This window comes from Lepus europaeus, chromosome 13, assembly GCF_033115175.1.
Source record: "Lepus europaeus isolate LE1 chromosome 13, mLepTim1.pri, whole genome shotgun sequence".
Lineage (NCBI taxonomy): Eukaryota > Metazoa > Chordata > Mammalia > Lagomorpha > Leporidae > Lepus > Lepus europaeus.
This window is the reverse complement of record NC_084839.1, coordinates 64,985,133-65,007,366: the sequence shown is the minus strand read 5'-3', so window position 1 is coordinate 65,007,366 and position 22,234 is coordinate 64,985,133. Positions and strand designations below refer to the sequence as shown.

General features: G+C 48.7%; 1 protein-coding gene across 1 annotated transcript in view; it reads right to left on the bottom strand.

Annotated features, from left to right (window-relative positions):
* ANTXR1 (ANTXR cell adhesion molecule 1) overlaps nucleotides 1–22,234 on the bottom strand; it is a 232,098-nt gene that overhangs the window by 76,868 nt on the left and 132,996 nt on the right. The window contains exons 13-14 of the mRNA XM_062209569.1: nucleotides 17,638–17,733; nucleotides 1,056–1,097 (exon numbers count right to left, since the gene is read on the bottom strand). Coding sequence (XP_062065553.1) covers nucleotides 1,056–1,097; nucleotides 17,638–17,733 — 138 coding nt within the window. The remainder of the gene's footprint in view (nucleotides 1–1,055; nucleotides 1,098–17,637; nucleotides 17,734–22,234) is intronic.

The window sequence follows — 22,234 nt, the reverse complement described above, 5'->3', positions numbered from 1 at the left end:
TTTTGGGTACAGTACTTCATTCTGCAAATATTTACTGTGCTTGTACTGTGTGCCGGGCCCTCTGCCGACATCTAGGGTGAAGCAGATCCCCTTGGTCTTGTCCCTGAACCCCCTGGAGGACTTGGGCTCTAGTGCCTGTCCCGTTACCTCCTAAAAGCAACTGCAGAGTGAGCACCAGAAGAAAGAGCAAGAAGGTCTCTGACACAATGAGGGAGGAACATTCCTCACTTCAGGCCAAACACAGCAGCCCCACCAAGGGAGTGTTCGCCCTGTTTTTCTTTGAGAGTCTAAGAGACAGCTGCACATAACAGAAACAAAGCCAGATTGGAACCTTGAGCTAGCCAGGTACCTTCTCCTAAAGGATTAAGGAAAAGCTTTTGTAGATGTAAAGAAATCTTTCTTTTTTTTCTTTTTTCTTTTTTTAATTCCTGCCTCTGCACAGCCATGTAATTTCCTCCCTTGATTTCTGGGCAGAAAGTCAGCATTCCAACAAGATGTGTTTTAATTGATTGCAGCTATTAAATCCCTTGGCTTACTTGCATATGGCACAGGACACAAGAGCCACATGGAATTTTGAATTAAATCATCATTTTTTTCTGATGCAGGAAACTTGACCAAGGTGTTGGGAAGAGGAAGGGTGAATGGTTGATTTGCACACAACAGGCTATAGGGATGAGGGCAAGAACTTGAAAATTCCTCCATATTTCTGTCTTCGGTCCCATTAAGTTACTGGATTGGCACTGGAGCTTCCAAATTGGTGGGGACTGCATCTGGGCAATGCAGTTCTCCTGACAGTGACCAGAGGATTAGGAAAGCCTAAACCACCCCATCTTTGGCTGCTACTTTAGTTCAGTTTCTATTCACCCCTGGTTAAGAAAGGGCCAAAGGCTTCTCTCCCCCACTACTTTACATGGGCGGGGGGGGGGGGGGGGGGGCGGAGGGGGCCCTGCCCGGCTCAGCTCTGCTCTGCAGGGGACAAAGCATCCAGCCAGCCCAGCCAGCTCATCTCCCTTCCCTTCCCCCGACCCTGCCACCCTGCCCACTTGGTCACTTACCTCACTCTCCTCGGCAGGGGGTGGAGGGACCTCCTTGATAATCTGGAAAAAAAAAAAAAAGAATAGATCAGTGGAGCTCTGGCTACCTGCTTTCTAAGAGGCTGCGCTCAGTATCTCAGTAATATGGCTATGGTTACCATGGCAATGGCCCAAAGCCAGGCCGTTTGTATCAGTGCATGGCCCATCTTTCTAGACAGAGGAGTCAGGTTAGGTAGAACGTGGCCCAGGCTGAGGACTGCATTCTTGGTTGTGTCTACTGTCATTCCATAGAGAGAGGCATCTCTTCCCGCATGTGGCTGTCTTACAAACTGATTCATTCATCCAGTCATTGACGCACCCACTCATTCACCCATCCATATTAAGCATGGCTGCATGAGGGAGGGTGAGGTACATTACAGAGGTGAGTCAGGTATGGCAGGTCCTTTAACGGTCACTGGCCCCAAAGCGCGTCCATGGAGGGAGAAGGTGATAGCTGGACAGACCAGTTCTTGACACAAAGCGACAGAGCAGGAATGTTTAGAGATTTCTTTCAGGGCATGGACATTGAGGGGTTAAAAAAGAGACCTGTGGACTTCCTGGGCAGGCCAGTGGTTGGGGGAGCTTTCTAACATGCAAGAGGACCCAGGGCAGGCCAGTGGGTGGCGGGAAGCAGCTTCTCTTTGGCCTTGCCCTCAGCTTGTGCAGCCTGCTAGTAAAAGGGAAGCCCCGAGAGTTAATTTGCCTTAGAGTCTCTCACATGGCACTTCGGTCCCTGTCTACTGTGACTCCACTGTGTCTTGGGGAGTCTCTCCCTAAACCTAAGTTTGGTATCAGAATTTTGGCTCCCCACATAGAGTGCTCCTCTTTGAAGGCCATCTGGTGAACCCACAGCTCTTGTCACATCCCTGACTCTGTGGCCGGTCTGCCACTTCGGGGCTGAGAGCTCAGGCACTGCCCGCAGCCCGCTGCCCAGCTGGTGTCCAGCTCTGCCTCACCTCTCCCTACCCAGCAGCTAGCTTCTCTTATTTGGTGATCATTCTGGAACCTCATCACGGCTCCAAGCCCCATGCTGTCACGCTCCCCAGCATTATCTGTAACATCACCTCTGTAGGAAGAGACAGGATATTGACCGGAGGTTCTGGTAACTCCAGCCAGGGGACACCCCTCAGTCATCTGGAGCACAAAGTTGTGCTTATTGTGTTAATTGTGTTAACTGAAGAGGCGGAGCAAAGGCCTCTGGGGGTTCAGGCTGTCGTTTCTCCTGCCTCCACTTCCTGCTGCTGTGGGAAGCTGATGAAGACCTTTGCTAAGCATGCAGCCATGGTTTTGCTCACTCAGTCAAGCCTAGCTCAGAACTCCTGCAGGAACTCCCTGGGGACGGCCACCACAGCCCAGTGATGATTTCTCATCATCCAAGAGGTCGTGAATTTTTTTCAAACAGGAAATGTCTGGAAATTGGAGGAAGGGCCAAGGCACTGGGGACAGTGTTTTGGAGCACATCCCTTCCTTTAGGACAGTCGGGAGTGGCATGAGAGAAGGAGCAGGACGTTTGGGGACAGAGGCGGACACTGACAAGGGTGCTGTGGGCAGTGCACATAGCAAGGACGCTGGGTATGAAGCTGTCTTCTCAGGGCCATCGGCCTCTCTCTCCCTGCACACAACACAGCACAGTGGTCCACTGTGAGCCCAGTCCCGCCTTCTCCTGAAGTGACGATTTGCCAAGTCCCTTGACCTTCCTGAGCTCCAGTGTCATCGTCTGTCAAATGGAGCAAGAGCAGCCACCCTGCAGGAATTGAGTCATGACGAGCAGCCACACTGGCCAGAAGCGGCAGCAAGGGTGCACAGCGTGCCGGGTGGCAGTGTGCTTTCTCTTTCCTCCTGTCAGCCGCTTGCCTTGATTACATCTCTCACATCCGGGATGTGATGGATGATGGTCTCCAGACGGAGGTGCCAAGGAGATTCATCAAAAGAATGAAACAGGAAGCTTCTGTCCAGACAGTGGCCAGGGGGCCTGAGAGTGGCCAGGAGCTTCAGGGGAGTCAGCAGCACTATGATTTGCCACGTAGGACACTGGCCAGGAGTATAGCACAAGTGGCCCATGCTCTGTGGGGGTGCTGTTTGATTGAACTCATCGAGTGTTTATTGAATATCTACATCCTGCAATGCACCAGACTCAGAGGGGAAGTCAAAAGGTAATGCCCAACCTAATACTTACTAACTATGAATCCAAGTGGGACTAGTTTACAATCCAGATTCCCCACTGTTAAGTCGGGTGCCGGGGTTTCTGGAAAAACACCACCCCATTCAGATACACAGGAATTAGGTGCTTCCAATCTGGTGGCCTCATGAGCTGGGCGTCTGGTTAGTTTCGGCAGGAAAAAGGAACAAGTCTTCCCATTGCTTCAAACCCATGCACCACCAGCCTTCTCCTGGTGGTCAAGGAGAGCTTTCCTCAGGAAGGCGAGAGAGCTTTGGAAAAATGTGATCCAGACAGGTTCAGCTTCAAGTCCAGAGATGCATTACTCCAGACAGTGAGGCTGGAGGGGCTGCCTGTGAGTGGCTCACATCCGTGTGCCATGGCCAGCACACGCGGACCATGTGAAAACGTGCTCTGAGAACAAGGCCAGGTTGCTCCAGGTCAGAGCAATAGCCCGCATCTCCCACAAGGCCAGGCTGCTCCAGGTCGGAGCAATAGCCCGCATCTCCCACAAGGCCAGGCTGCTCCAGGTCGGAGCAATAGCCCGCATCTCCCCAAGCCTGCAGCTCCACTGTAGTGTTGCTGCACACAGAGTGGCCTTAAAAACACCCAACTCAGTGGTCGCTTCTTTAGTTAAAACCCACAGTGGCTTCCCATGGCGCACAGAACAAAACGCAAACCGTTCCCACCTCCCACAAAGCCTGTTGGAGGTGGCTTCACCTGTGCCCCTCATTGTCCTCTTCACTGCATGCTCGCCTGCCTCCCCGGAGCAGTCTCGATCCTCCCACACGCTCTGCTGCTTCTCCTCTGCAGCCTCCTGGGCCTAAGAGTACACCGCCCCTCCACACGCAGCCCACACCCCGGCACATCTCGCCCATCAAAGCCACTCCAACAGATCGCCAGTCAGCCCTGCCCTCGGAACCTCACAGACGGCAGATCCACTTTTGGACTTCACAATGGCTGTGCTTTTTTGTAGCATGCTTAATCATCATTGAAAGGCAAATTGCAGGGGTGGGTTTTTGGCACAGTAGTTAAGACTCTGCTTTAGATAGGCCACATCCCACGTTGAAATGCCTGGTTCAAGTCATGACCCCATATCCCATCTGGCTTCCTGATAACGTGCACCCCGGGAGGCCACAGGTGACGGCTCAAGAAGTTGGGAGATGCCTGCTACCCAAGTGGGAAACACAGATGGCGTTCTGGATTCCTGGCTTCGAACTGGCCCAGCCCCAGCTGTTGCAAGTATTTGGAGGAGGGAACCAGGAAATGAGAGGCTTCTCTTCGCCTTTCCATCTGCCTTTCAAAATATATAATTTTAAAAAAGATAAATTGGATGATTTTTTGTTCGGAACTAGCGTGACTAGAAAGTCTTTAGTTCCAACTAAAATTGCAAGCTAGAATCAGCTACCAAGCTCAGACTCAGCTGGGCTCACTTCCCTTCTTCACAGATGATGGACGGTTCAAGCTCCTTCTTCATTAGGAGCAGGAAGACAGAAGAGAGATCAGGTTGAAGAGATTCTTAATAAAGCATTTAAAAGGAAAGCTCTTCAAGAAACCTTATAAACATAACGCGGTAGGAACCAATGGCAGCTTGGGGGGCAAAACTAAGGATGTTTTTCTTCTTTTTTATTTTTATTTATTTGAAGGGGAAGAGGGAGAAAGAAGAGGGAGGGAGGGAGGGAGGGAGGGAGAGAGAGAGAATGAGAAAGAGACTTCCTTTCCATTGATTCATTCCCTAAATGCACACAATAGACAGGCTGGGCCAGGCCAAAGTCAGGAGGCTGGAACTCAATCTGGGTATCACACATCGGTGGCAGGGACCATACCTGCTGCCTCCAGGAAGCCAGAACTGGAAGCAGAGCCAGGAAGTGGGGCCCAGAGTGTTGTATGGATAAAAGAAAATCAGAACAGACCAGATAGAATCTTATCAAATTGAAATATTACTGACAAGTTCTCCTTGAGTCAATTGTACCCCTTAAGTTGCTGTTGGAAATGGTGATTTGGAAGATAAAAAGATGTAGTTAGAGGGGCTGGCATTGTGGTGTAGGAAGTTAAGCTGCTTCCTGCTATGCTGGCATCCCATATAAGGGTGCTGGTTCAAATCCTGGCTGCTCCACTTTTGGTTCAGTTTCCTGCTAACAAACTGGGAAGGCAGCAGAAGATGGTCCAAGTACTTGGGCCCTTGCCTCCCATGTGGGAACCCTGATGGAATTCCTGGTTCCTGGCTCCTGGCTCCTGGCTCTGGCCTGTCCCAGTCCCAGCCCCAACTGTCATGGCCTCTGGGGAGTGAACCAAAGGATAGTCTGCCTCTCCCTCTCTCTCTGTTACACTGTCTTTCACATAAAAAAACAAAAATAAAAAAAGAAGATGTAATTAGCACGGTATAAATAGAGTAGTAGGAAAATGTAAGCCCAGTGCCTAAAGTTTAAGTATTCTGGTTTATGAGGCAACTTCAACCCTTGGCTGTCTGTAACACTCTTTCTAACAATTATTTAAAAAATTAATTTGAAATGAGGCACTTAATGAACTTATTTTGCTTATTATTCTTTTCCCTCTGGAAGTATTGGAGTTTTGCTTTTGTATTATAGGTTTTAGTCCCTGCCTTTTTGTTTGCCCTGCTAACTCTACCATAATGGTCTTGTGCAATGGAACACAGGATACCACATACAAATTCTCACATGCACACCTCTCCCTCCTGTAGGTGACAGCCACCTTGGCGTTTCAAACCCCTAGTTTAGGCATGAGCCAGGTCAACACGCTACACTGCCTGGCTATTGGCCCATGGTTCCCTTCTTCGTCTCTGTCATCTTGAGACATCCTCCACTTTACAGCGTCGTTCTTATCTTTTCTGTCTCTTCACTCTGTGACAAGAGTTGGCTACAGGCTGAGCTGTAAAAGCTCGTATCTCACAGCCTGAGAAGTAGGATACAACGGAGTTATTTTTGTGGCCCCATTCTTTGTAAGTTGTATTGGGCGTCTCTGTGTCCTTTTTGCATGAGCAGCCTTCTGTTGCTGCAAAGAAGACACGTCTCTGACTGACACCAGGCAACTCTGCTGTCTAGATATAGAGAGGACAGCTTAAGATAACCACAGTCAGTTCTCCATATATGTGGGTTCTGAATTCAACCAACCAAGATTGAAAATATTCAGAAAAAAATGCATCCATACTGAACATGTACAGATCTTTTTTTTTTTTCTTGCCATATTTTCCTAAACAGTATAATAGTAAGGCTACTATTTGCATAACATTTACAGCATATTACATATTTTAAGTCATCTAGAGGTCATCTAAAGTACACAGGATGATGTACATTGGTTGCATACCAATCCTACGTCACATTATATAAAAAACTTGAGCATCGAAGACTTTGGTATCTGTGTGAGTCCGGAAACTGATCCTCTATGGATACTGATGACACCTGTACTCTATTAATAAAACTGGTCACTTGCCCTCTAATTTTAATTAGCTCAGTGGTTTCAAACTTGATTATCAGTATCTCCCAAGGGGATTCTTAAACCCTACTTCTGGGCTGAAGCTCTGAGTTTCTCACCAGGAGGTCTGGGACAGGGCACTTGCATCATTAGCAGGTTCCCAAACAACGCTTACCCTGCTGGTCTGTGAATCATCATTTGAGGACCATGAATTATCTTATTTCCAACAGCTCTATACCTCAGTCAGATAAGTGAGGCGTATGTTTTGCTTCAAGGCAGACATTCCTACCAGTGCTGTGATATGAGTAGAAACACCAGACTTAAAAATGTCTCATTCTAAAAATTACAGTGTCGTTGTTCTGTTGTCAAGAGTGCTGGGTTCTCCATTGCTTCCATTGTGTTCCATGTGGAGAAAGACATAGAACTGTTATTTCTCCCAACGAGCGTGGGCAATAATATCCCTTGGGTTTTGGTAAGTTTGGATTGTGAGCTCATGTATAGTTTGCATTGTCTCTGGGAATCCTAGGAGATCTGGGTTGAGAGACAAACCTGCTAATGGATTCAGATTTCCTCCTGCACATCCATAAACTCTTTGAAACTGACTGCGTCTACTTTTTCTTGGATTATGATTAACAGGATCCAAGAGTTATACATTTGAATTCTAAAACTCTGAGAGGTCAAGGGTAAGAATTTGTAGGGACACACACACACACACACACATCTGTTCTTTCATTCAAGGTCTCAACTTTGGGCAGAAGTCTCAGTTCCAACTCTTACCATTTGTGGTCTCATGCAAGGCTGTTGTTAAACCAAACTTCTAGGAAAATCTCATGTAGAACAACCACTGTTACAGGGTGAGCTGATTCTCTGATTTCTAGATCCTTTTTGTTGTTGTTGTTGTTAAGATTTATTTATTTGATAGTCATGAAGTTACAGAGACAGAGGGAGAGACAAAGAGAGAGAGAGAGAGAATCTTCCATCTGCTGGTTCACTCCCCAAATGGCTGCAAATAGCCATGGCTGGGCCAGGTTGAAGCCAGAAGCCTGGAACTTTATTTGGGTCTCCTAAGTGGGTGGCAAGGGCCCAAACACATGGGCCATCTTTTGTTGCTGTTCTCAGATCTTTAGCAGGGAGCTGGATTGGAAGTGGAGCAGCTGAGACACGACTGGCACCCATATGGGCTGCCGGTGTTGCAGGCTGCAGCTTAACCCGCTGGGCCACAACATCAGCCCCTCTAGAGCCTTCTTTACTATGGCCCTGGAAATATCTCCTATTTTCTTGTGAGTCTTGCCATGCACCTAACACAACTTTTTATTACATTTCTCCAGGAATATTTTTGTTTTTGCCATGTAGTTAAGAGTAATGGTAACTGATTTTTCACAAATGATAGCTCTCGTCTGCTCAGAGGGTAGTTAGCACAAACAAATGATGTATTAGTTGGCAAAAGTGTTTGGGGCCGTTGATTTTAAGCACTGCATATTCTGGAACTTCTGGCTTTATCTCTTAAAGCTGACTCAGCTGCTGCCTCCCTGGCCTCAGAGATTAGAAGCCCCCAGAACAGAGTTATGTGGAAGAAATGGCAATCTAAATGGGAAAAGCTGTCAACCAGGGGCTTTAACGTCTCAGGCAGGAGGGAAGGCTTGCTCTCAGTCCTTTATGTCCTAATTTACCATTCTGATTCTCAATCCTTAAAATAAGTATTCTTATCACTGACGTTATGAAGCTAAGGGCAAATAGGCAACCTGAAGGGGAATATGCCCTGGAAGAATGAGATGCTAGTTGATGGCAGATAAATTAATCTTTCTGCTATACAGTCGTATACATTTAATAGGATCCTCATGATTCTTTGGGGGTGGGTTCATGTAGGTTATGCACTGCCTGGGTCTGGCAATTTTACACCAGAAAAGTTCAGCAGAGGCTTGGTGCCAAGGGTGTTGATCTGGAATGAACTACAAGAAATTCTCAAAGAAATGAGCTCAAAAATTTTTTTTTCATTTGGAACTCTAATTTTTGGCCTCTTATATCATCTCCCTTAAGACCAGGACTATTTAGAAAGCCAGTATCTAAATGAGTCGTGGCAGGAATTTGAGCATTAGTTGTAAGGCCTAAGTGACTTCCATGTCATTTAAAAGAATGGCTGGGCATGCTCTCCACCAGATGACAGGCCAGGGTCCCTGTAAAGTTCTGCTAACTGCAACAACAAAATAAGTCCAGGAAGGCAGGTTTCCCGAGGGCTGGAGGAGCTTTCAGCCTTTGCCTCGGTTAAGGACAAGGTGGTTCTGCTCATGAGCAGTGCCCCTGAGATCTGAGTAGGACACCCGGGGTCAAGGCCATGCCGATGACGCCCACGGTCAAGCTTGCTGGTCCTGAGGCAGCCTTGGAGCAGGGCAGGAGAGGCTACAAGCCAGAACCCAGCAGCCTTGTCTCTCATCAGCTGCTCTCATGCTCTCTAGCACAGGGTTTCCCAAAAAATATTTCGCAGAATACTGGTGTCCTTCCAGATGCCCGGAGGGGTCGGGATAAGCCAAGGGAGGGCTCTAGGATCAAAACACGACTGGGCACTCACAATGCAAATTATCCCATTAAATGCTCTGAGAACTCTTGTAGGAAAGACATTATTCGGCTTGGCTTAACGGTGTCTTCCAAGCTTACTAACTACCTCTTGTTGAGAAGTGCGCCTATTCACATCCTGTAGGGTGGCGCTGTCCTGTGGCCACAGCTAGGAAAGGCTGCCCTTCATTCCTCACCCCCAGTTTAACCAGGTCTGAGACCCACAGGCCGGGACACCTTGAAAGGGAGGGGTAGATTCACTCACAGAGGCTGAGAACAGAAGGAAGCAACAACCTCAGAGACAGTATGGTTCTGGTTTTCTACACGGGGAAACTGAGGCTAAAGGATTTGGCCAGCCCTTTAACTGACAGAGGAAGACGTGGTGCTGGATGCCAGCTGCCTTTAATGCCAGCTCATCTTTTCCTACCTCTCCAGCACGCGTGGGGACGGGGTTAGGGCTTGAGGCTGAGCCCTAGGTCTAGAGGAAGGCCTGCTCAGCAGGGAGGAGGAAGCCACCCGAGGAAGGTGGAGATGAGAAAGGCCTTGGGTGTGTGAGGCTTGGGGTGCTGAGCTCTAGGGGTGGCCGGGGAGGGCAGGCCATGGGTGCACTGCTGTGTGTTACTGACAAGTAATCTTGTTGGCTGTAGAGTGAGCAGGGTCCAGATGGGGATGGGTGGAGGCTGGAGAGGGATCAAGACAGCCCAATCGGCGGTGGCCAAGGCGCCTGGTTAAGGAGCTGCTTGTACTGGTCATGTTTTCATTAAACCAACTGTCAGGAAATCCCAGTGCTGGTCTGGGCCTGCAAACTAAATGTTAGGTTTAAAGGTGTGGACAGCATTATTTAAAGATGGTATTTTTGTTTCATTTTAAGGCATATCAAGTTCTCGATTACTTTTTGGCCCTTGCAATTTTGTCACTGGAGATGTCCAGGGGGCTTACTTGTTGATCCACCCTTTAAATTCAATAAAGTGAATGAAACATGACCCTTGACATAATTCTTCAAAAACTGTTCACAAGATACCCAGAATGCTGAAAATAAAACAAATATGAACAGAAACTGTATTTGTATATGGATAAATCCTGAATGCATGAAATGACCTTCTCCCAAAAAACTGAATTAAAATATTTGCTTTTGTTGTTTGAAGAGCAATATAATGATTTGATAATGCGATGGTTTAGTTGGATTGCAACAGAATTCCAGCTACAAAGCAGGCTCTTTTTCTTTTTAACTATGGTGAAAAATACAACATAAAACCCACCATCTTGCCAGCACTGCGGCTCACTAGGCTAATCCTCCGCCTGCGGCACTGGTACTCCAGGTTCTAGTCCCTGTTGGGGCACCGGTTCTGTCCCGGTTGCCTCTCTTCCAGTCCAGCTCTCTGCTGTGGCCCAGGAAAGCAGTGGAGGATGGCCCAAGTGCTTGGGCCCTGCACCCACATGGGAGACCAGGAGGAAGCACCTGGCTCCTGGCTTTGGATCTGTGCAGCGCGCTGGCTGTAGTAGCCATTTGGGTGGTGAACCAACAGAAAAGGAAGACCTTTCTCTCTGTCTCTCTCTCTCACTGTCTAATAGAATCAAAAAGGGAGAGAACGATCCAACATGGGAAGCAGGATATACAGCAGACTCATAGAATGGCAGATGTCCTAACCAGCACTCTGGCCTCAGAATCAGCCCTTAAGGCATTCGGATCTGGCTGAAGAGCCCATGAGAGTATTTAGGCATGGAAAGCCAAGACACTCTGTGAAAAAAAAATAAAAGAAGACCTAAATGAAAGATCTCTGCAAGTGAGATCCCAGTGGAAAGAACAGGCCATCAAAGAAGGAGGTACCTTTCTCTGAAGGGAGGAGAGAACTTCCACTTTGTCAGAATAAGATCGAAGTCGGCAAACTCAAAAGGCTTCCATAGCCTTGGCAACTCATGACTAGAGCCTAGGGAGATTACTGACACCATAAACAAGAGTGTCAAATTGTTAAGTCAACAACAGGAGTCACTGTGTACTTACTTCTCATGTGGGATCTGTCCTTAATGTGTTGTCCAACGTGAAGTAATGCTATAACTAGTACTGAAACAGTATTTTACACTTTGTGTTTCTGTGTGGGTGCAAACTGATGAAATCTTTACTTAATATATACTAAATCGATCTTCTGCATATAAAGATAATTGAAAATGAATCTTGATGTGAATGGAATGGGAGAGGGAGTGGGAGATGGGTGCAAGTGGGAGGGAAATTATTGGGGGGGGAAGCCATTGTAATCCACAAACTGTACTTTGGAAATTTATATTTACTAAATAAAAGTTAAAAAAAGGAAAAAAAAGAAGACAAAGAACAAACAAAAACCAAAAAAATACCATCTTACCATTTTTAAGTGTACTATTAAGTATATTTACCTTGTTGTAAAACTGATTTCCAGTACTTTTTCATCTTGCACAATATGGCAAGATTTTTTTGCCTTAGGGTTTACTGGAACACCATTAATGTCCCAATAAAGGGGCTGGGGCTGTGGCACAGTGGGTTAAAGCCCTGGCCTGAAGTGCCGGCATCCCACATGGGTGCCAGTCCTAGTCCCAGCTGCTCCTCTTCTGGTTCAGCTCTCTGCTTTGGCCTGGGATAGCAGTGGAGGATAGCCCAGATCCTTGGGCCCCTGTACCCTCATGGGAGACCCGGAGGAGTCTCCTAGCTCCTGGCTTCGAATCAGCACAGCTCCGGCCGTTGTGGCCATCTGGTGAGTGAACAGCAGATGGAAGACCTCTCTCTCTGTCTCTACCTCTCTCTGTAACTCCGTCTTTTAAACAAATAAAATAAATCTTAAAAAAAGTCTCAATAAAATGAGCACATTTCTAAGATTTTATTTAAGAAATCAGTTTGAATGTCTTTTACATGTAATATTTGCTACCTATAAAACCTTGCAGGTTACTCACAAAGGTACTTCAAAAAGTTAATGGAAAAATGGAATTAAAAGAGAAGTTTATTTTGGTGCAAAAATTTTGAAATCCAAAAAGTTCACAGAAAATGCATGTTATGAAAATACTATGCATGGATATGATTTTTTTTTTTGCAGCAAAATAAGCCCACCATTTAATTCTGTATACAATGAACTTTTTGAAGTACATTCATATATGGTAGTTATGAAATATAATAATACCAACACCCATGGAATGACCATCCAATCCTGTTTCATCAGTTTGTGAGTTCCTGCTATTTCTAAACCCCTTCCCCTAAGACAACTTAGCTTTTTAGTTTAGTTTGGAAAACATGAGAATTACAGAATGGGCACCCTCTTCCTTTTTGCATTTAATTTCTCCTTGCTCTGGAGGTGTTCATACTACAGTGAGAGAAATAAGCATACGAATACATACTCTTGACAGAATGAGTACATGTTCCAAAAAAGCTGTAAAGAAAGCACTATGGTGGGGGGGGGGGGCAGTGCTGTGGTGCAGTGGGTTAAAACCCCAGCCTACAGTGCCGGCATCCCATATGGGCGCCGGTTTGAGTCCCGGCTGCTCCACTTCTGATCCAGCTCTCTGCTATGGCCTGGGATAGCAGTAGAAGATGGCCCAAGTCCTTGGGCCCCTGCACCCACATGGGAGACCTGGAAGAAGCTCCTGGCTCCTGGCTTCGGATCGGCACAGCTCCGGCTATTGTGGTCATTTGGGGAGTGAACCAGTGGAATGGGTGACCTTTCTCTCTCTGGCTCTACCTCTCTCTGTAACTCTGTCTTTCAAATAAATTAAAAGAAAAAGAAAAAAGAAAAAGAAAGCACTGTGGAAACCAAGTGAGGGAGCATGGCTGATTCTCCCCCACGGACGGGGTGGGCAGGAGGGTGAGATGTGCAATAGCTCCCGAGATGGAGCTATCAGTGAGCTGGACTTTGAAGCAGGAGCGATTGTGGATGGAGTAGATAAAGAAGATGGAAATATTTCAGCAAGCGAAAACAAGATGAGCCAAGAGATGGTGGTAGATAAGCACGTGGTGGTTCAAGGAGCCCCAAAGAGTAGAGCAATTCAAGAGATGGCCTTTCATCCACTTAGGTGCCGGACAAGCTCTGAGATGTACTGCGTCAGTTCTGAGCCATGCTTTTTGTTATGCTCCGGGGATCTACAGCCTGGGCTTCCCAGGTGAAATCAGACAAGCAAACAGACAATTGTAATAGCGTAATCAGGGGCATGGAAGAAGGAGGCCTGGGTGCTAGCGACGTCCCTGCTCAGGAGGGGAAGCGAGTGGTGAGAAGTAGCGCCAGGTTAGAAAAGGCCTACCATTGCCACTTCAAGGAAGTGAAACTTCATGTTAGACCACTGATAGGCAAGAGGATTCCTGGCAGAGAAGTGAGTAGGACAATAACCTGATGGTTCATTCCTAAAGACAACTTTGTGCAGTGAAGGTGAGAAAGACTAAGAGAGTAGACAGAAAGTCAAATAGTTCAAGTAGGAGAACCTGAGATTAAGGCAATGGCACTCATTCCACAGCTATTTAGCAAGCAACTATGGACTGCCACGTACTGTGGTTGTGCTGTGGTGAGTGTGCGTGGATGTGGGGATCCAATGAGGTGTGAGGGACAAGGGTGCCTTGTAGACAACTCTGAAATGGGACAAGACAGGGAGTGACAGAAGAAGGCAGCAGCAGTCGCTCTGCAGGGGATGGAGCACAGTGACACATCCCCTGATGAAGAACAGATGCAGGAGATACCACGATGGGTTTAGCTTGGGACAAAGTGAAGGATGAGATGGTGCACTTGAGATGTCCACTCGGCGCTTCTGCTGTAGACTGAGTCTCTGGAGTGATGGCCAGTGGTGGGTGAATGCATCAAGTAGCTGAAGTCATGGCTTTGGTGATATTGTCGGGGGACAGTGTGTAGAGGAGAGGATTGAAGAGAATTGCAGAAGATAAAAGGTAAGAAGAAGAGACCATGAAGGAGACAGGGAGAAACTAAACAGAGACATAGGAAAGGGCTCAGAAGAAACTAGCAAAGGAGAGTTTAAGGAGAGACAAGTCAGAGTTTCCAGTGTCGAAAGAGGTAAAGTAGAATGAGGAATGATGGAGGCATTGGCAAGAGAAGGCTCAGAGAAGCAACGACAGTCACTCTCGCCACGGCGATGGAGGTAGGGCGCAGTGGGCGGTTCAGTGCCGTGAAAGAATCGAGGACAGAAGATGCTCTGCAGAGAAGTCTGTGAAAGGCAGGGGAGGGGGAAGAGAGCAGCCTGAAGGAGAAATAAAGTCCAAGATGGCTTTGGAAGGACAATGGAGGCTGCTGCTCACTCGGAGGAGGGGGCAGCCCATGGGGAGGAAGGGAGAGGAGGCAAATGCCATGGGAAGAGCTGAGGCGAGGGGGGCAGGCGATGAACAGGAGTGCAAAGGGTGGGGAGAGGCCAGGCTGCCTGGGGGGAGACACAGCAGGGGTGCTGGGGGTGAAGGGTCTCCTAGGGGACAGTCCCCGGTTTCTCTCTGAATGGAAGAGCAGGCGATCTGCTGGAGATGGTGATCTCCAGGAGAACGGTAACCACTCGGGAGGGATTCTTACGCCTAAAGCTAAGCTAAGGTGTGCAGCGCTGAAGTCCTCGTACATGCGCAGTGCCCCTGGTCAGCGGGCTTGGGCAATTCTCCTCTGAGTGATCAGTCTCTTGGGAGCAGGGACAGAAAAGGCAGGCAGGTCAGTGTCAGTGCGGGGCGTCCAGGGGGTCAGCGTGGGGTCAGCTTGCTATGAGATGAGCAGCATTCATTCTGCCCTCCAGGTTTGGATTCTGAGGAGCCGCCTGCCAGTTTTTTTGCCTCCTGCTGAATTTTCGGCAGCATGCGATGGCCTTTGCCTGTGTACATCAAGTTACCAGCCTAGCTGGGCTCAGCTTCGGTGGGGAAGGGAGGCTGTGAGGTAGTTTGAGTCTCATTCCTGGAGAGAACTTTGCAGAAAGGGAAGCTGGCACACGGCAGAGATGGCCTCGTGGAGCCCACGTTTCATAGGTCCTTGCTGCTTTCTGGTTTTTTTCCCTCAACATCAGGATGCAGCTGCGATACCCAGGGATGGGGCATTTCCCACACTTGGGGGTGGCGGGAAGGGAGAGAGGCAGAGGAGGGTTTAGGGGCCGGTGTTTCCAAGGAGGCCCTCTGGGGCAGAGGACTCTTTGCGAGGGGAGCTCTAATTCAGGGAGGGGAGGCCAATGTTTACCTCCTTCCTGCCTGCTCCCAGCAGAAATCTCATGATTTCAATCCACCCCCCTCTCATTAGGCAAGCAAGTGATCAACAAGCAGATTTTGGGGATGCACCACGCACCAGAGCCTAGGCCATCTCCCGGAGATAGGGGGTGGGGCCGTTTTAATAGACATCATAAACAGGAAACTTAATCTCCAAGATCTTTCCTCATAAAGGAATCCTTTGGAACTTACATAATCAGACCACATGAAGACATTCTGGCAGATTTCCCAAGCAACAGGGACTTAACCAAATAAATTCATTGAAAAATATTTTGAATATTGCAAAACAATGTGCTCTTGGGTGATGCTGCTTCCAATAATGCAAGGTTTATTTTGAGCAATGCTTCCTGCCAATATAAATTGGATGCCACACAGTATAGCAATAGGCTCCTATTAGAGTCAAATCCATTTTAATACTAATAATACCAACACACAGTGCTTAACGTGTGCTAGGTGCTTTCTAAGCATGTCATGGTTATATAAACTCCTTTAATCTTCACCAGCTATCTACAGGGTCCTCATTACTCCAGTGAGAAAAACCGAGAGACAGAGAAGTTAAGTAACTTGCCCAGCCTCACACAGCTGGCTGCTGATGGAGCACCGCTTAGTTATTTTATTGTTCCCAGCTGCTTCACCCAGAGGTAACCGCTTTCGTTAAGAACCTACTGCATGTGTATGTGTGTGTGTATGTGTGTGTGTGCATGTGCATGTGTTTAGATTCCTAGACTTGAAAACATGCCTGTTTTTGAATCACCATAGAAACCATTCTGGCAGAATAGGAATTTTTTTTTTTTTGCCCTCAAAATAAAATGGTTGTGCAGCTTTAAATATTTAACACAATGTTTAGCTCTTGGAGCTGCTCGGGGAAGGATCTGTTTAGCATTTTGATGCCATCAGTCCAGTCAGTCCGGTGCTAACTGCCCCTGTCCGGGTCCCTCCCTGCACACGCACTGCCGCCGGCTGCAAGCTGTCCCTTTCCAGAAGGCCCTGCCATGCAGTCTACAGCCTGGCTGCTTTTCTCATCTCATTTATTGCCACCTCTTCAAAAAATGTCCTTCGAGTGGGTGGAAGGATGGGTACAGTGGGAAGAATAACTATATTCCTAAAGTTGTACTTATGAAATTTGAATTCCTTAAAAAATAAATTTAAAAAGCCCCAGATCTGAAAAACAAAAAACCAAAAAAACGTTCTTTGAAGCCGTCACCCCTCCTTTTCTAGTGCTGTGTATGTCTGCAGCCTCAGGCCAGCTCAGTGCTACACGCAGGCACGGGGCCCTCCCTGGAGTTTCCAAGATTTGAAGAAGACCAGCCTTGACCTGATGAGGCTCCCTGTCTGTTCCCCTGCCGGGCCCTCCTGGAAGAACTAAAATAGAGGGAAGAGAAGACACCCTGGCAGCCGAGCGTGGGTCACTTCAAACTCACCTGGGCTTCCTGGTACACACCCTGACTTGCATAGAGGCATCATATGCCAGAACCAGATGGGTCAGAGCCAGTGTTTCTCTCTTAGTTTGGGCTTTTCCCAACAGAACAGGGACAAGCAGCCATAGGTCCCTTGGGCACAGGAGAACGTCATTAGGGCAGCCATTCCAGGTCCTAAGCCACTGGCCGGAGCTATGTGGTGACTGCAGATGGCAATGATGGGGTGGAGGCAGCTTCTGGTTGATCTTGTGGTTGAAGAGCTGGGCATGCAGTGAGTGCCCTATACGTGTTGGCTAAAATTAATGTAATAAAGGTAGGAGTTTCTCTTTACTGTTGAAATGAAAGAAGCTCAAGACACTCTCAGATGGGTAGTCTACTTGCTAAGACCAGGGTGGGCTTAGAAGAGGATCAGTTAGGGTAACTCAGCAAATGTAAGTGTGTGTACTTACACAGGCATTATATATTCATTACATGTTACACACCACTCATCATCTGTCATCTTCATGTTTATCATCTGTATATTCCCATCACTCTTCAGGTTTATTACATGTCAAATAACACTCACCACACGTGGCCTCCTATGGATCCTTCCCATGCACCCAGGGCAGCCATTCCAGCCTCCCTACCCAAAGAATGTGCCTGTGGACAATCCACACCCTAACCAGTAATGACTGATAATGACTTGTGCTTCCACTGCCCACTATGCCTTCACGCTGTATAAACGGCAAGATCTCTCCCTACTGCTGGGCTTTCTTGTCTCTTTTTCTTCGCTCCCAATCCTGGGAACTTCATGTCACCTTGGCTAGGGGTGGGGGCACTTACCACGGTGCAGCAGAGGGGCCAGAACCACCAGAGCAGTGCCAGGGCCAGGAGCAGGAACAGGATCAGCAGTGCGATCGCCAGGATGGAGCCATCAGACTGTGGGGCAGAGAGAGAGGAGACTGCTGTAGCAGCGAACGGTCCAGCCATGGGGTTCCCTCCCCAGGCCCTGCCAGCCCCAGGCAGACCTGAGACCCAGCAAGGGCTCAGTCTGCCAAGCAAACGGCTGAAACTCCGCCCATCACTTCATCGTTTGGGGGCTCATGGCCCCGTGACAAACTCCTCTTAGCTGGTTTTCAAGAGGAATGGATTTGTCTTTTGGGAGACTCTGCTTTTCTCTTTGAGGGACACTTGGAGGGACCAACCCTGCAAGAGACAGAGCAGGCACTGAGATGGCCTCCTATGCCACGGATGCCCCAATGTCCCTGGAATATTATCCCCACCCTGTGACAGCCTCCTGCTCTCAAGGTCTCATGTTGCTGCCACCACCTGGGCTGCCCCAGGGCAGTAGATGGCTAGAACCAAAGAGGGCAGGTGAGTCCCAGGGTGCAGGCGGGGCACCTGCTGAGAACCTGGGAGATGAGGGGTAGGTGGCTGAGTAAGCATCAGGATCAGATCCAGTGGGAGGCGGGGAGGGAGACACCCAAGACCGATGTTACCCTGAATTTTACTCTGAAGACATGCCCAGGCCAGTCCTGAAAACAGACACGGCTGTGGTGGCCTGTGGTGGTTGTTCACTTTCAGCAAACACAAGTCCTACTTGGCATCAGCAATCTGAGGTTGCCAATTCAAGGAAGCCACTTGAAAACAAGGCTCTAAGTCCCGCCCCCCGCCTGCCACTCCCCCCCCCCCAGCTCCCAGGAATGCAAATGGGCACAACTTTGGGGAGCAGGGGACACATTGTTAGAGGTATCAAAAGCCTCCTACGGAGTAGAGCAGGCAATTCTATTTTCATCTCAAGAAAATAATCAGGTGTGCTTGCAGAGAGAATAACACAAAAGGAGAGAGAATAACACAAAAGGAGAGCGATGTAAGTGTGTAACAATTAAGGGTTAAATTATGTTTTATGGAAGCACTGTGCAGTGGTTGCCTATAGACTTGCTGTTGTCAAACAATATTTCAACAACGCTGGAAAGCACTCCTGGTCTAAAAAGTGGATTTATGAACATAGAGTGTGGGGAGTGAGGGAGATAGAAACTTTCCTCTGGTGTTTGCTAAAGTATTAGTAGCGGTTTGACTGGTAGTGGGTTTGTGGAAATTTTCTCCTTCTTTTCATCTATATTTCCTCCTCTCCTTCCCTCCCTGCCTGTCTTCCTGTCAATATTTCATGAGAAAATCAACATAAGAGGTTGTTCTCTACAAGTCTCTGCGTGGGTCTCCCCACATTGTGTTGGCGCTCACCCAGCCCAGGGCTTCCTGTCCCGGGTCCGTGGGTCTGTGGGGTACACAGATCGGCTGAATAGGCACAGAAGCCTGGGACACTCTTGAAGCGACACCCACGAATTTGTGTTCAGAGGGAGGAGGTGCACAGCACCACCAGCTTCTCAGCGCTGTGGTCCCTCCCCCATTTACAGAGCAGGGCGGTTGGGTGGTCTGTCCATGGTAGCACGGCAAGTTCAGGGCAGCGCTGGTCGGTGACTCACTCCCACTCGGAGGGCTCATCAGGGGCTACTGGAAGCTGTTTAAAGGCAGCTCTAACTCCCAGGATCTTCTTGGAATGTCTTTGACCAAAAAGCCAGGGAACTAAACACCCCCGGTTCCCACTGAGCCAAGGCTTGGGAGCGCCAGATGGGCCCTGAGGGAGCTGCACCCTCACAGGAGCAGGTGCAGGGTGAGGCAGCCCAGGGCAGTGGGTGGGTGGGTGGGCACAGGGGCCTGATAGGTGGACATGGCAGTGGTAGAGGAGTATTTACATAAGAGTGATGGCAGAGAGAGGTGCTCTCAGGGGTGACAGAAAGGACTCACAAGTGTGTTCCGACTTACTATTAGTCACAGACATCCCTCTGGACCTCTGTCTCTGCAGCCCACATCCATAAAATGCAAATACACCTCTCTGCCTCACTGCACTGGGGTGTGGACAAAAGGAGCCGCCAGATGCAAGCAGCCACGGCCGGGCCATCCGACCTAAGCCATCTTCTGAAACACGGATCTGTAGCTCACTGCCCTCTATTTCCCGGTCACGACAGAGACGGTGGGTGTTTGAGACTCTCAAACTGTTTGCACTTGGACTTAAGACGTGATTTTGGCATCTGAGAGATCTTTTGGTAAAACCTGTAGACTATATCTCTTATTATACACACTGTCTCCTCGCTCTGATTTTGTGTTTTCATTTTAGTTACATGAACCCAGGTAGAAGGACCAAGAAACTCTGGGGATGAGGCTTTCACTTTTTGCTTCTCATGAAGCAGCGCGGGGGAGGGACCAGGTCCCCAGGGCGGCGGTGGGGGCAGGAGGCTTCTGCACTGAGAGAGGACTTCCTGGATTCCGACGCAGCAATGGCTGCCTTTTCTCCGGCCAAGTGGGGTCGGTCCCTTGTGAGCCACAGTCCTCCTTGGCGGTGTTGGAGGAGGACAGCTGTGGGGGTGGGGGTGCTGAGGTGTGGAAACACACAAGAGAAGGAACTCCCCGAAGACAAGAACTTTCTTGTGCACTGGAGACAGCATCAAGATAAAGCCCCCACTGCACTGCCTGGTTCTCAAGATCCTGCAGAACCCATCAGAACCCAGCTCAAAAAGAACGCTTTGGAACCACTTCAGAACCACTGGACAAAGGGTTGGAGTTTGTTTTAAATAAATGAATGTTTTAGAAGGAGATAACACAGATACACAGTGTCAGACCTTCTTTCAGTTATTCATGTAGCAAATATTAACTTGTCAATGTTTACATTGATAGGCTTACACTTTATGTTGTAAAGCTGGGACTGGCGTCCACAAGGCCTGATTTTGGAAGTTTGCCCTTCTTCCACCTGACAATCACACTATAACGTCAGTTATAAAAGAAATCAGCTAAGAGGTATCAGCACGTTAAAGACTGAACTTTAGGAACTAGCATCAGAAATGGAGTCTGTGTTTGCCCCATCTGCTGTGATGGACTGAAATGCCCCACCTGGCCTGGCATGGGTCAGTGAGAAGTGTGGTGCAGGTGCACGCCAGTGTGAAGTCACAGAAGGTCACTGGCGTGGCAAAGCCTGCCTTCTCCTTAGATGCTTGGTTTGGCATTCTAATCAGTAACCTTGTGAAGAGGGATGGAAAATGAATGCTTCCTGTTATCTGAATAAATACCAGTATGTGGTCTAGAACTACACACTGTTCACTAATTGGTATTGGCTTAATTTATGAAATTAGTTCAGTTATTCTAAACCATAGCCCTGTTGCCTTTCTACCGAGTTTTAAGATGAAGTCTCCCCTTCCTCTCACCCTGAGTGCTAGGAGCAGGTTCTGTGCATGGCCTGGAAGCAGGTGCAATGTCCCACACAGCAGAGTCTGCTTCCCCCCCCCCCCCCCTCCGGAACCTGGCTCTCCTCCCCTCTCCACTCTCCCACTCTGGAGCAGACTGCCTTGGCTATTTGGGCTGTGGACTCCGTTGTATCCTCTGGGGTCCCTGGTTCACTGCCTGCTGGCACATCCTATGCTAATGGCCACTTGCTCCAGAGAGCTTCCTCCTGGATGTGAGCCCAGAGGGAGAGGAGCTCTCACGCTTGAACTCGCACCAATGTGTGGGCTTGGGCTCTGCTCTCCATCTTCACAAGAGACCCCAGCCTACATGGACACCCACCATCCTGGGGCTGCGTGGGGCCACTAAGATCAATAGTCCCCAGTAGGACTGTGCCCGCCCAAGGACCATTCTCAGTCAGGTGGCAGGGGCAAAGTGGCTTCTGGGAACTGGTGCTCCCTGGCTCCCAAGATCAGCAGGAGTAGCCCCCGGGCTGAGGGGCAGAGCCTTATTCCAGGTTCTCTCCGGAGGTCCTGATGGGAAGGTGGAGCCAGAGCTGGGGACGTGGAAGGACCTGATTTTATGACCCAAAGCCCAGAGACGGACTTGCCCAGCAGGCTCCTGGTGTCTGTAATTCACCAGAAGCCTTCCTAGCAGCCTAAATATTGACACAGGCTAAATTCTTACTTTATTTACAAAATGGAAATAAAGCTGAAGAAGTCAACATGGCCCTATAAGAAACTTTGACAGCGGATGGGGGTGGTGCTGTGGGATGGGTGACCAGGGCTTATAGGAAGCAGGGGTCAAGGGAGCAGCCTACTGGGTACATCTTCCAGGGGCGGGGAAGGGGGACAGGATCAGCCTTCCTCTTTAGGAACTTTTCAGGCTCCTCTGGGCCATCAAAGGCTGAAGTGTAATCTGCTGGCCCAGAGGCGCCCTGAGGCATGTAGACAGGTGACATTAAACACAGGGCTGGGCATGCAGCCTGCTTCTTCCCTGAAGGCTGCCTGGCTTGCAAAGCAAAGTCCCCATATCATGCTCTGGTCGAATTCCTTCTGCTCCGGGCTCATGAAATCAGGCCTCGCCTTTAGGACAAGGAGGACACTGTTCTCACAGGGGTAACGCAGGCTTCTCTCACTCGGTAGGTGGCATCCGGGTCACCTGCATT